Source organism: Rana temporaria, chromosome 4 (assembly GCF_905171775.1).
Source record: "Rana temporaria chromosome 4, aRanTem1.1, whole genome shotgun sequence".
In the NCBI taxonomy this organism is placed as follows: domain Eukaryota; kingdom Metazoa; phylum Chordata; class Amphibia; order Anura; family Ranidae; genus Rana; species Rana temporaria.
The window spans coordinates 422335951-422349395 of NC_053492.1; the positions used below are offsets into that span (position 1 = coordinate 422335951).

At 42.0% G+C, this 13445-nt stretch overlaps 1 protein-coding gene across 1 annotated transcript in view; it reads left to right on the forward strand.

Annotated features, from left to right (window-relative positions):
* Positions 1–13445, forward strand: part of TMEM63A (transmembrane protein 63A) — a 111789-nt gene that overhangs the window by 24877 nt on the left and 73467 nt on the right. The window contains exons 3-5 of the mRNA XM_040351364.1: positions 1451–1530; positions 9965–10016; positions 12310–12347. Of these exons, the coding sequence (XP_040207298.1) occupies positions 1451–1530; positions 9965–10016; positions 12310–12347 (170 nt within the window). The remainder of the gene's footprint in view (positions 1–1450; positions 1531–9964; positions 10017–12309; positions 12348–13445) is intronic.

Sequence of the window (13445 nt, forward strand, 5' to 3'; positions counted from 1 at the left end):
TAACCATTAAAAAAAAAAATTGTGATCTCGATTCAACCCCCCTCACGATCTCTATGCAGAATTTCCCGATTCATTGATGTAAGAAGTGTAGAGAGTTCTCTGCTCACTCGGCTGTCAAAAGAAAAAAACAGGCAACCTTAGAAGTTTTTTCACAACATTGTCTACACTGGTAGATAACTAGAAACATTGGGGCAGATCCACGTACATCGGCGCATTAAAGTTAAGTTACGGCGGCGTAGTGTATCTTTGGCGGCGTAAGGGCGCGGAATTCAAATGGATGTGATGGGGGCGTGTTTTATGTAAATACGTCGTGACCCGACGTAAACAACGTTTTTTTTTTAACGGTGCATGCGCCGTCCGTGGGAGTATCCCAGTGCGCATGCTTGAAAATAAACCGGAACAAGCCAATGCTTCTGACGGTGACGTCATTCTACGCAAATCCCTATTCGTGAACGACTTACGCAAACAACGTAAAAAAAAATTAAAATTTGACGCGGGAACGACGCCCATACGTAACATTGAGTACGCCTCATAATAGCAGGGGTAACTATATGCCGGAAAAAGCCGAACGCAAACGACGTAAAAAAATGCGCCGGACGTACGTTCGTGGATCGCCGTAACTAGCTAATTTGCATACCCAACGCGGAATTCGGCGAAAACGCCACCTAGCGGCCGGCGGAAAAATGCACCCAAGATCCGAAGGCGTACTAAGACGTAGGCCTGTCGGATCGATCCCAGATGCAGTCGTATCTTGTTTTGTAGATACAAAACAAAGATACAACGCAGGAACTTTAAAATTACGCGGCGTATCAATAGATACGCCGGCGTAATTCTTTTGTGGATCTGCCCCTAAACCTTTTTCTGACACTTGTTTCTTACAAAGTTAAAATAATTTTTTTTTGCTAGAAAATTACTTGGAACCCCCAAACATTATATTATATGTTTTTGTATAAAGTGAAAGATGATGTTACACCGTGAGAATCGTGATCTTTATTCTAAGCAAACAAATTGTGATTCTCATTTTAGCCAGAATCGTGCAGCTCTAGTATATTGGGGTTTTCTCAAATCTGGCTGCAAAAGGTAAAATACACTTTAGGACCAATTCAACACTTATGTGACTTGTCCTGTGACTGCAAAGTCGCACCCCATGATTTCCAATGAGTACCATTCATATCTGTGTGACTTCAAAGTAGTCCCTGCACTACTTTGGTCCAACTTTGATGGGACTGGAGGTCCATAGATTACACAGGCATTGCTTCAAGTCACGCGACTTTTAGGTCACACAAGTATGAAAGGGGCCTTATGGTCACACCGGAGAGTGTAATGATATTTGTAGATTGGATGGTTGGGCAAAATGTGGTCATCTCTGGTATGTGATTGATTTTAAAGATTAGACTTTAGAATATCTATCATAAAAATTAGCAAATACCTTTATATTTCTGTGTTTCAGCTGTTACTGTTGCTCTTCTCTTTTATCCGTAAGAAGTTCTGGGACTATGGCCGGGTGGCCCTTGTATATGATGCGGACAGGTACGTCAGCTCTGTCTCTTATGCTTTTGATTCAATGTTATTTTCTTATTTTTTTATTTATTTTAAAGTATAACTAAAGGCAATTGTTTTTTTTTTTTTTGATGGAGTAAAGAGAGATTAGAACACATGTCCCTCACTTTGGAGGGATTTCCTTTCACTTTCTGTTTTGGCTATGGGACAGGAAGTAAAAGGAAATCCTCCAAGTAGGACACAGCTGGCAAAAAGAAAAGAAAAAAACGCTATACTTTTTTTTTTCATATGCTATCCAAAAACGGGAAAAAAGTTAAACCTTTTAGTTCTACTTTACATTTTTAAGCTAAAATTATAAGTATGTATGTGTGTGTGTGTGTATATGTGTATATATATATATATATATATATATACATACATACATACATACATACATACATACATACATACATACATACAGTGAGGGGGGAAAAGTATTTGACCCCTGCTGATTTTGTACATTTGCCCACTGACAAAAAAATTATCAGTCTATAATTTTAATGGTAGGTTTATTTTAACAGTGAGAGACAGAATAACAGCAAAACATATCCAGAAAAACTTATTTCAAAATAGTTATAAATAATTTGCATTTTAATGAGTGAACTAAGTATTTGATTGCCTATCAAGATTTCTTTTTTTGTTTTCAAAACGTTTTTATTGGTGACAAAATGAGAATTTACCAGGTACATGGATAATTGAAATAACAGGACATCACAGGTATAAAATCCAAGATATTGCAACCAGCATACCATAAGGCCCCGTATACAGTCCACGGACCGATTTCATCGGACATGTCTCCTTGTGTGTACAGGGCCTAAGAGTCACTCATTTCAGGCTTAATCTAAATGAAATTCTACAAGCCAATGCCTGTGCGATATGATAACAGTAACAAGAATGAACCATGAGAGGTAAATCAGACAGTAGTACCACTTTCATCCTACTTTGCTCTGCGACATTGGTCCTACATCCATCTGACTTTCATGAACAGGATACTACTTTGATCTGACTTTGTGATAGTCTGACTTGTCCCTTGACCAATCAAAACAATCCCAGTGTGAGATAAATTCCTTTTACTGCTGTAATCACAATGTCGGATGATTAGGACAAGGATCCTACTTTGATACGACTTCAATGATATTCAATAGGCTGAAGTAGGATCAATGTCGGACCAAAGTAGTGCAGGAACTTTTTTCAAAGTCGGTCCGACTTGTGTTGGACCAGTTAAGACGGCTCTCATAGGGAAACATTGATTTTCATATGTCAAGCGACATGAGCTCCCAATGTTGGAGCGTTTGTCGGACCAGTGTGAACCCAGCCTAGGGCTGGGTTCACACTATACTACATGACAGCAGTACGACTTTCATCCTACTTTGCTCTGCGACATCTGTCCTAAATCGGTCCTACATCCATCCGACTTTCATGAACAGGATACTACTTTGATCCAACTTTGTGATAGTCTGACTTGTTCTTTGACCAATCAAAACAATCCCAGGGTGAGATAAATTCCTTTTACTGCTGCTGTAATCACATGTCTGATGTCAAAAGTCGGATGCTAAGGACAAGGCTCCTACTTCGGTCCGACTTCAATGATATTCAATGGGCTGAAGTAGGATCAAAGTGGGACCAAAGTAGTACAGGGAGCATTTTCAAAGTCGGACCGACTTGTGTCGGACCAGTTAAGACGGCTCTCATAGGGAAACATTGATTTTCACACGTAATGCGTCATGAGCTCCCAGTGTCGGAGCGTTTGTCGGACCAGTGTGAACCCGGCCTCAAAGGGAGTGCTCCTAATCTCAGCTCGTTACCTGTATATAAGACACCTGTCCACAGAAGCAATCAATCGGATTCCAATCTCTACACCAAGACCAAAGAGCTGTCCAAAGATGGAAAAGAGTACCGCTTCAAGCCCTGCGACCTATGCTGTGCTCCCGCCCTGTAGTACTGACAGGTGCAGACTCTTCGCTGATCCGTGGAAAAAAGAAATGTTCCTGGACTGCCGCACTCTGATAGGCGATTTATTGAAACAAAATGAACAAAGGATAAAATCCAAAACTGTATAACATTCAAAAATTCATGCAACATTGCAATCAATAGTAGAAAGTGGACATAGGGGACAAAAAAGCGAACATGTTTCACATCAAGGATAAATGCTTAGTCATAGCTGTCCAAGGATGTCAGGGACAAGATTGTAGATCTACACAAGCAGGAATGGGCTACAAGATTATCGCCAAGCAGCTTGGTGAGAGGGTGACAACAGTCGGTGCGGTTATTCTCAAATGGAAGAAGCACAAAATAACTGCCAATCTCCCTCAGTCTGGGGCTCCATGCAACATCTCACCTCGTGGAGTTTCAATGATCATGAGAACCCGGAACTACACAGAAAAATCTTGTTAATGATCTCAAGGCAGCTGGGACCATAGTCACCAAAAAACAATTGGTAACGCACTATGCCGTAACGGACTAAAATGCTGCAGCGCCTGCAAGGTCCCCCTGCTGAAGAAAGCACATGTACAGGCCATCTGAAGTTTGCTAATGAACATCTGAATGATTCCGAGGAGAACTGGGTGAAAGTGTTGTGGTCAGATGAGACCAAAATCAAGCTCTTTGGCATCAACTCAACTCGCTATGTTTGGAGGAGGAGGAATGCTACCTATGACCCCATGAACACCATCCCAAAACACGGAGGTGGAAACATGCTTTGGGGGTGTTTATCTGCTAAAGGGAGGGGACAACATCCTGTCCCCTTAGCCATGTACCATCAAATTTTGGGTGAGAATCTCCCTCCCTCAGTCAGGGCATTGAAAATGGGTCGTGGATGAGTATTCCAGCATGAGAATGACCCAAAACACACAGCCAGGGCAACAAAAGCGTGGCTCAAGAAGAAGCACATTAGGGTCCTGTAGTGGCCTAGCCGGTCTCCAGACCATGATCCCATAGAAAATATGTGGAGGGAGCTGAGAGTTCGAGTTACCAAACGCCAGCCTCGAAACCTTAATGACTTGGAGAGGATCTGCAAAGTGGAGTGGGACAAAATTCCTCCTGAGATGTGTGCAAACCTGGTGGCCAACTACAAGAAACGTCTGACCTCTGTGCCACCAAGTACTAAGTCATGTTTTGAGAAGGGGTCAAATACTTATTTCACTCATTAAAATGCTAATTTATTTTATAACTTTCTTGAAATGCGTTTTTTCTGGATATTTTTTTGTTGTTATTCTGTCTCTCAGTGTTAAAATAAACATACCATTAAAAGTATAGACTGATAATTTCTTTCAGTGGGCAAATGTAGAAAATCAGCAGGGGATCTAATACCTTTTCCCCCTCACTTGTACTGTAATGTGTGTGTGTGTGTGTGTGTGTGTGTGTATATATGTATGTATGTATGTATGTATGTATATATATATATATATATATATATATATATATATATATATATATATATATATATATATATATATATATATATATATATATATATATATATATATATATATATATATATATATATATATATATATATATTATGTATAAATACATTTTCACTAGATATGACAAAGACTTTAAAGAGAACCATGGTTTTCCTAGAGAAAGAGAAAACATAGTAGGATTTTTTCCCATTCACGTGCTTTGTCTCAGGGTGAAATGTGAACCTTCTGATGGAGGAGGGTGGCGGGATCGCTGCTCTATATTTTTTATTATTACTATCTATTTTTTAGTATTTTTTTATTTTTACTTTTTGCTGTAAAAAGGATAGAAAAAAGTATATGCAAAACTGCTTTACATTTCCTGTAAAATACTAGTTTGGATTGTAAAACACGAAGCATGGGATGTGTAAGGCCTCATGCACACTGAACGTTTTTGGATGCGCAGGAGACTTTTTTCCGGCAAGGTCTGGCGGCTGCCGAGGATCCCCGCTGCGCATGCGCCGCTGCAGTCAGCGGCTCATTGCGAGGGGAATATCTGTACGGTTTAGGAGATATTCTTTATACCTACAGGTAAGCCTTATTATAGGCTTACCTGTAGGTAAAAGTGGTAGTAAAGAGTTTACTACCACTTTAATGTTTTTGATCCCATTGAAAAAAAAACCCACTATTGCAAAAACTTTGAAAAACTCACTGCAAAGCTACTGCCATTTTTATAACCTTATAATGTCCAGTGTGCAGGAAGCCTTAGAGGCCACTACTACTGCTTGATTCAGATTTTTCAGCTGACCAAGCCAGCAATATTTTAACATGAACTGTTACACTAATTGTTAACCAATTTTAATGGGGATGCGCGGGCACATATTAACCCAAACAAAACACTGCTGGAATGAGCCTTTTCGGGCAGCACGTGGTCTGCTGGAAATGTAAAGCTATCTGATATCTGTGCACAGCTCCAAAAAGATGAAAAGAGAGGTGGTTTCATGTTTTAACCACTTGCCGACCGCCGCACACACTTATACATTGACAGAATGGCACTCCTGGGCAAAAGGACGTACCCGTACGTCCCTTTTAAAGAAGGCTCGATCGCCGCAGGGTTACCCGCGATCGTCTCACGGTGAGGAAGAATGGGGCATCTCCCCGCTCTGCCTAGTGACAATGACAGTGATCACAGCTTCCTGTAATCTAAAGCGGTGATCGCTGTCTTGTCACACACAGCGCATCCCCCCTACAGTAAGAAGCACTCCCTAGGGTACACTTAACCCCTACAGCGCACCCTAGTGGTTAACCCCTTCACTGCCAGTGTAATTTTCATAGTAATCAGTGCATTTTCATTGCACTGATCGCTGTAAAAATGACAATGATGTCAAAAGTGGCCGATGTGTCCGCCATAATGTTGCAGTCACGATAAAAATCGCTGATCGCCGCTATTACTAGTAAAAAAAAAAAAATGTATTAATGAAAATGCCATAAAACTATCCCCCTATTTTGTAGACGCTATAACTTTTGCGCAAACCGATCAATAAATGCTTATTGCGATTTTTTTTTTTTTTTACCAAAAATATGTAGAAGAATACATATCAGCCTAAACTGAGGGAAACATTTTATTTTTTTGGGGGGGGAATATGTATAGCAAAAAGTAAAAAATATTGCATTTGTTTTCAAAACTTTAGCTCTATTTTTGTTTATAGCGCAAAAAATAAAAACTGCAGAGGTGATCAAATACCACCTAAAGAAAGATATATTTGTGGGGGAAAAAAGGACATCAAATTTGTTTTGGAGCCACGTCGCGCGACCGCAAAATTGTCAGTTAAACACAAAATGATTAAGTGGTTAAAATAAAAAATAAAAAAGTTTTGACATTGGATACACTTTGCACAAAAAAAAATCCAACCAGTTTTAGGCTGCATTCACACCTCCGCGACAAGTAACGCCGCGTACGCGGCGTATTTTGCCGCGAATAGTGTAACTTTTTTTTTTTACAAATCCTTCCCATTGCTTTGTATGGCCGAACGCCAATGCCGCCTGAAAAAAAGGGTCCGGGACTTTTTTTTCAGGCGGCAGGCGTCTATGAGATGTGAACCATCTCATAGACAGCAATGGGAATTCTCCCCTCCAGCGGCACGAGCGTCCGGCGTCGGGCGTTTTGTCGCGGAGGTGTGAATGGGGCCTTAAAGTGGTTCTAAGGCCTGGTTCACACTGGTACGATTTGAGATGTCAAAACGCATCTCAAATCGGCGGCATTTGCCGGCAATTGTCGGCAATGGCACCGTCCTAATCGCTGCGATGCCGCATCTGCGGCGCTGCACTGATTTAAAAAAGTAGTTCCTGTACTACTTTTTGCTATTTTGGTCCGCGATTTCTGCACAGATGTCTCTGAAATTGCGGCCGAAATCGGGACTGCCAGCGGGAGTGAAATCGTGCGAGTTCAGCTGAACTCGCACTGCTTCACTCCCGCAGCCCAGTGTGAACCTGGGCTAAAAGCTGAAGTTTTTTTTTCCTTAACATATTCTCTGCATTAGGGTTGTCCCGATACCGATACTAGTATCGGTATCGGGACCGATACTGAGCATTTGCGCGAGTACTTGTACTCGCGTAAATGCTCCGATGCTTCCCCCGATACTTTATTTTATTTTTTTCTCCTGAGTGGGGTGGAGAGGGGGCGGGGAGCGGTCGGAGAGGAGACCGAGAGGAGACTGAGGGGGCGGAGAGGAGGCTTGATCGGAAGGCGGAGAGGAGGCGGGATCGGAAGGCAGAGAGGAGGCAGGATCGGAAGGTGGTGAGCAGAGCAGTCCTCGGGTATGTATAACACAACACTGGAGGAGAGCTGCTGCCGCTGCCGCCGTCTAGTTGTTCGGCGCTCGGGGAACATTACAGCTTTCATTTGAATAGCTGTGTGTTCCCCGCCACGCGTCGTCATAGCCCCTCCCCCTTGTCCGGGCACTTTGATAGACAGACCACCCGTCCCAGGATTGGACGGGTGGTCTGTCTATCAAAGTGCCTGGACAAGGGGGAGGGGCTATGACGAGGCGCGGCGGGGAACACACAGCTATTCAAATGAAAGCTGTAATGTTCCCTGAGCGCCGAACAACTAGACGGAACTATAGTGATCTCCGCCTGACAGCTCCGGGTTTTTTAATGGCAGTTGCTTCCATTCTGGAATGAGTTGGGATCTAAAAGCAACATGTCTGCATATCACTGCAATTGGGAATGTTTGTTTGCTGAGGACAGACCTCTCAAAATGGGGATTGTCCCCAGTAAACAAGGACAAATGGCAACCAAACTTTGCAATGTGAATATTTCAATAGCTTAGTAATTCTGTGTTCAGTTTGAATATCCAGTCATGTCAATGGGACACTAAAATATGTTTTTTTTTTTTTTTTCACTTTGAAGGGTAATTATTCAATTTGCTCAGAGAACAACCTATTTTTTTTTTTTGTAAATCAACCCTATAATTTTTTAAATGCTAAAAATAAACATGCCAGATGGGTTTCTTGTAAGATTTTTTTGGAAACACAGTAAACGCGATCCAAAGTTTATTTGACAAGTAAAAGTACCTCCTGATGCTTTTAGATATACCATATGGGGTTTACATAACAATAGTGGAGAAGCTGTGGTTTACGAGGGAGGGGAAGAAATCTTCATGACCTTTATACTAGCATTTATGAAACCTTTTGCTTTTGTTTTGGATAGAGTAGGGAACGAGCCCCTGCTGTAGAGATTCACCATCTCTATTTGGAAATATTATTGATGGTAAAAAATGGAAATCATTATGTTAAAATCATATCCAATGATAATGTTTGTAACAATTAAATTGATTGCAAAATAATAATAAGGTTAGTAATAAAGATAGAGTATGAAATTTATGTTAGTGACAATAATATTGGCCATTAAAGTAAAATAATAATGATAAAGATGATGAGACCTACACAAAGCTGCATTTGGGGGGGAGGCACAGACAAAGCTGAATTTGGGAGACGCAAAGCTGCATTTGGGAGACGCAAAGCTGAATTTGGGAGACGCAAAGCTGCATTTGGGAGACGCAAAGCTGAATTTGGGAGACGCAAAGCTGAATTTGGGAGACGCAAAGCTGCATTTGGGAGACGCAAAGCTGCATTTGGTAGACGCAGAGCTGCATTTGGTAGACGCAAAGCTGCATTTGGGAGACGCAAAGCTGCATTTGGGAGACGCAAAGCTGCATTTGGGAGACGCAAAGCTGCATTTGGGAGACGCAAAGCTGCATTTGGGAGACGCAAAGCTGCATTTGGGAGATGCAAAGCTGCATTTGGGAGATGCAAAGCTGCATTTGGGAGATGCAAAGCTGCATTTGGGAGACGCAAATCTGCATTTGGGAGACGCAAATCTGTATTTGGGGGACACACGGCTGCATTTGGGAGACACAAATCTGTATTTGGGGGACACACGGCTGCATTTGGGAGACACAAGGCTGCATTTGGGAGACACAAAGCTGCATTTGGGAGACACAAGGCTGCATTTGGGGGGAGACATGGCTGCATTTAAAAAAAAGTATCGGTATTCGGTATCGGCGAGTACATGAAAAAAAGTATCAGTACTTGTACTCGGTCCTAAAAAAGTGGTATCGGGACAACCCTACTCTGCATTAAGTAAAAAACAAACTCCCCCACCCTTCTTATACTTACCTGAGCCCGATCTCGATCCAGCGATGTGCACAAGAGCCTTGGCGCTCTCCTTCCTTATTGTGTAATTTTTCAACCTATGTAAATCGGGAGCGATCCCGCATGAGTGCCACCATAGGAAGGGGCTTGCTATAGAGACACTCGGGGAGGGTAGGGGCCAGGAGTGCTGGCGGGGAAGCCAGAAGAGGAGGATCAGGACTTTTCTGTGCCATTGCACGGAGCAGGTAAGTATGACATGCTTGCTATTTTAAAAATAATAATATGGGTTTACAATCCCTTTAAATATTGGATGGTGATATTACAAAACGTCGCAAACTAAACATGTTTTTTCTTTCTTTCTGCAAACAGTCCATATGATGCGATCTCACCTTCAGTTGATGAGGATTTGATAAAAGACAAGGTATGTAAGTGTATACATTCCTCTTCTAATTGCCTTCAGCCCTCAGGGATTATGTTGAAGGTACAGAAGTTTTCAGTCACCGCTTTTAAAGTGAACCTGTCAAACATTTTAAACATTTAGAAATAAACGCCATAGTCCACTTGGGTCAAATATACTGCATACTATCACTTTATGGCATAGCCTCACAGGATTTCTTTTTTTCTTTCCAATAGATTTTATTTTAAAAGTTTTAACAAAGTACAGACATACCAATGTGGTTAGACAAATATAAAGAGGGCGGGTACACTCTCTGGCACAATCAAGAGCCCAAGCGTTCTAGACAGGACCCAAATAGACGAGCCTAAAAGGCTGAGTCCTCTAAATGAAGCTTACCGTTTGCTAAGAGCATAAACTCAGGGAGTGTAGTCACCCTATTACAGACATTGAATGGAAACTTATCTATGAAAGAATGTCACAGTAATGCCACGTACACGCGGTTGGAATTTTCGACAATTTTTTTTCGATGGGAGCTTGTTGTCGGATAAATGTAGGCTCCATCGGACATTTGCTGTCGTAATTTCCGACAACAAATGTTTGAGAGCTGGTTCTCAATTTTTCCCGACAACAAAAGTTCTTGTTGGAAATTCCAATCGTCTGTATGCAATTCCGACGCACAAAAATCCTACGCATGCTCGGAATTATTAACCTCTTCCATACAGGGCTTTTATACACACCTCCATACCAGGCCTATTCTGGCACTTCTCTCCTACATGTACAAATCATAATTTTTTTGCTAGAAAATTACGCAGAACCCCCAAACATTATATATGTTTTTTTTAGCAGACACCCTAGGGAATAAAACGACGGTCATTGAAACCTTTTATCTTGCACGGTATTTGCGCAATAATTTTTCAAACGCCTTTTTTTTGGAAAAAAATTGTTTCATGAATTCAAAAAATAACAAAACAGTAAAGTTAGCCCAATTTTTTTGTAACATATGAAAGATGATGTTACACCGAGTAAATAGATACCTAACATGTCACGCTTTAAAATTGCGCACACTCATGGAATGGCGCCAAACTTCGGTACTTAAAAATCTCCATAGGCAACGCTTTGAAATTTTTTACAGGTTACCAGTTTAGATTTACAGAGGAGATCTAGTGCTAGAATTGTTGCTGGCACTCTAGCGCACGCGGCGATACCTCACATATGTGGTTTAAACAGCGTTTACATATGTCGGCGGGACTTGCGTGTGCGTTCGCTTCATTTTTCTTGGCTCGTTGTAGTGTTGTACATGACATTCGGAATTTTCGACAACATATGTGTAACCGTGTGTATGCAAGACAAGTTTGAGCCAACATTCCGTCGGGAAAAAATCCACAGTTTTGTTGTCGGAATGTCCGATCGTGTGTACGCGGCATAACTTTCCAAAAGTAACACGGCAACAAAGAGGATTTGATTGCAGTTTTCTTTTTTTTGTACTTATCGTTTATCAGCTGTTGTTATCCGGCTCCGAGCGGGGATTTCTGCGGGGAATAGGCGTTCCTAAGCCAAGCGGATTTGATTGACGGGCTGCTAAAGCGCGTCACGCCTTCCGAAAATACCCAAAGTCACACTCGGGTGTTTACGGCGCCTGCGCCTGCCGTGTAGAGCTGACTGCGCAGGCGCCGTAAACACTCGAGTGTCACTTCGAGTATTTTCGGAAGGCGTGACGCGCTTTAGCAGCCCGTCAATCAACTCCGCTTGGCTTAGGAACGCATATACCCGGAAGGAATCCGGGTATGCTGGATCTAATGCCAGAAAGTTGATTTTTGGGTGAACCTCCGTTTTAAGAAACTAGGAACATTTTTCCCATCATTCACCTTTTTTTTCTGCCACTACAGTCATAGATGATCCTTAAATTGTCCCCATTAATCGTTCGAAAATTGAAAGAATGTTTTGAAAAGGTTCGCTTTCAAATTAAATTCTAACTATGTATGGCTAGTGTAAGGCCGCGTACACACGATCGGTCAAAACCGATGAAAAAGGACTGAAGGTCCACGCATGCTCAGAATCAAGTCGACGCATGCTTGGAAGCATTGAACTTCGTTTTTTTTCAGCACGTCGTCGTGTTTTACGTCACCATGTTCTGACACGATCGGTTATTTAACCTATGGTGTGTAGGCACATCAGACCATCAGTCAGCTTCATCGGATGGACTGATCGTGTGTACGCGGCCTAACGCTTCGCTCCATGTATAGGTATAGTTTTTTTTTTGTTTGTTTTTGTGTCTGTCACTTCTTGTACTGATAATACACCTGGTACTGTTTTTTAGGGCTTCTGTTCCTGGCTATCGGCCCCGTTTAGCATGAGGTAAGTTAAAGAGCTATGGAGGCAATGGATGTGTCGATCAGTATTTTAACATGGGTGCGAAAAAGATAAAATAAAAAATTCTCTGGTAAACAAGTGATTGAAAAAATAAAAACAACATTAAAGCAAATCCCTGGTCACTCTGCATTTCCCTTTCCCCTAACTAATCGGTTAAATTTTCAATAAAATGTTCTAAATGCCGAAATAATACACACCTGAATCCGTGGTCATGTTATGCTCTGGCTCCTGGGTCTTCTATTTTTTTTCTCATGGAGAAGTCGGGTCCTTCTTCACCCTAATTGCTTGGGTTAAGTGGACACTTCCAGTGGTGGGGTCCTCAGTGGACTGCAGAGGGGGGAAAGACATGAGCAGTCCACTGCAGTGCCAGATCCACTAGTCACACCTCCCAAAGCAGCGCTGGCGAGGGAAAGGAATGTCAAACTTGAGTATGTAAAAAAAGCAAAATGGAAATGGGCTTTAAAGTGTTTGTAACCTTCAAAATAAAATGTAATAAATCTGGCTCTTTAAAGGGTTTGTAAATGTAATTTTTTCCCCCCTAAATAGCTTCCTTTACCTTAGTGCAGTCCTCCTTCACTTACCTCATCCTTCCATTTTGCTTTTAAATGTCCTTATTTCTTCTGAGAAATCCTCACTTCTGTTCTTCTGTCTGAAACTCCACACAGTAATGCGAGGCTTTCTCCCTGGTGTGGAGAAAGCCTCTTGAGGGGGCGAGCAGGAGAGTCAGGACACTCTCTACTTTGCAGATAGAGAAAGGAGCTGTGTGTTAGTGGGCGTCCTGACACTCCTGCTCCTCCAAATTGGGCCCAAAATGTCAATATTTTGTGTGGCCACAATTATTTTCCAGTACTGCCTTAACCCTCTTGGGTATGGAGTTCACCAGAGCTTCACAGGTTGCCACTGGAGTCCTCTTCCCCTCCTCCATGATGACATCACGGAGCTGGTGGATGTTAGAGACCTTGCACTCCTCCACCTTCCGTTTTGAGAATGCCCCACAGATGCTCCAAAGGGTTTAGGTCTGGAGACATGCTTGGCCAGTCCATCACCTTTACCCTCAACTTCTTTAGCAAGGCAGTGGTCGTC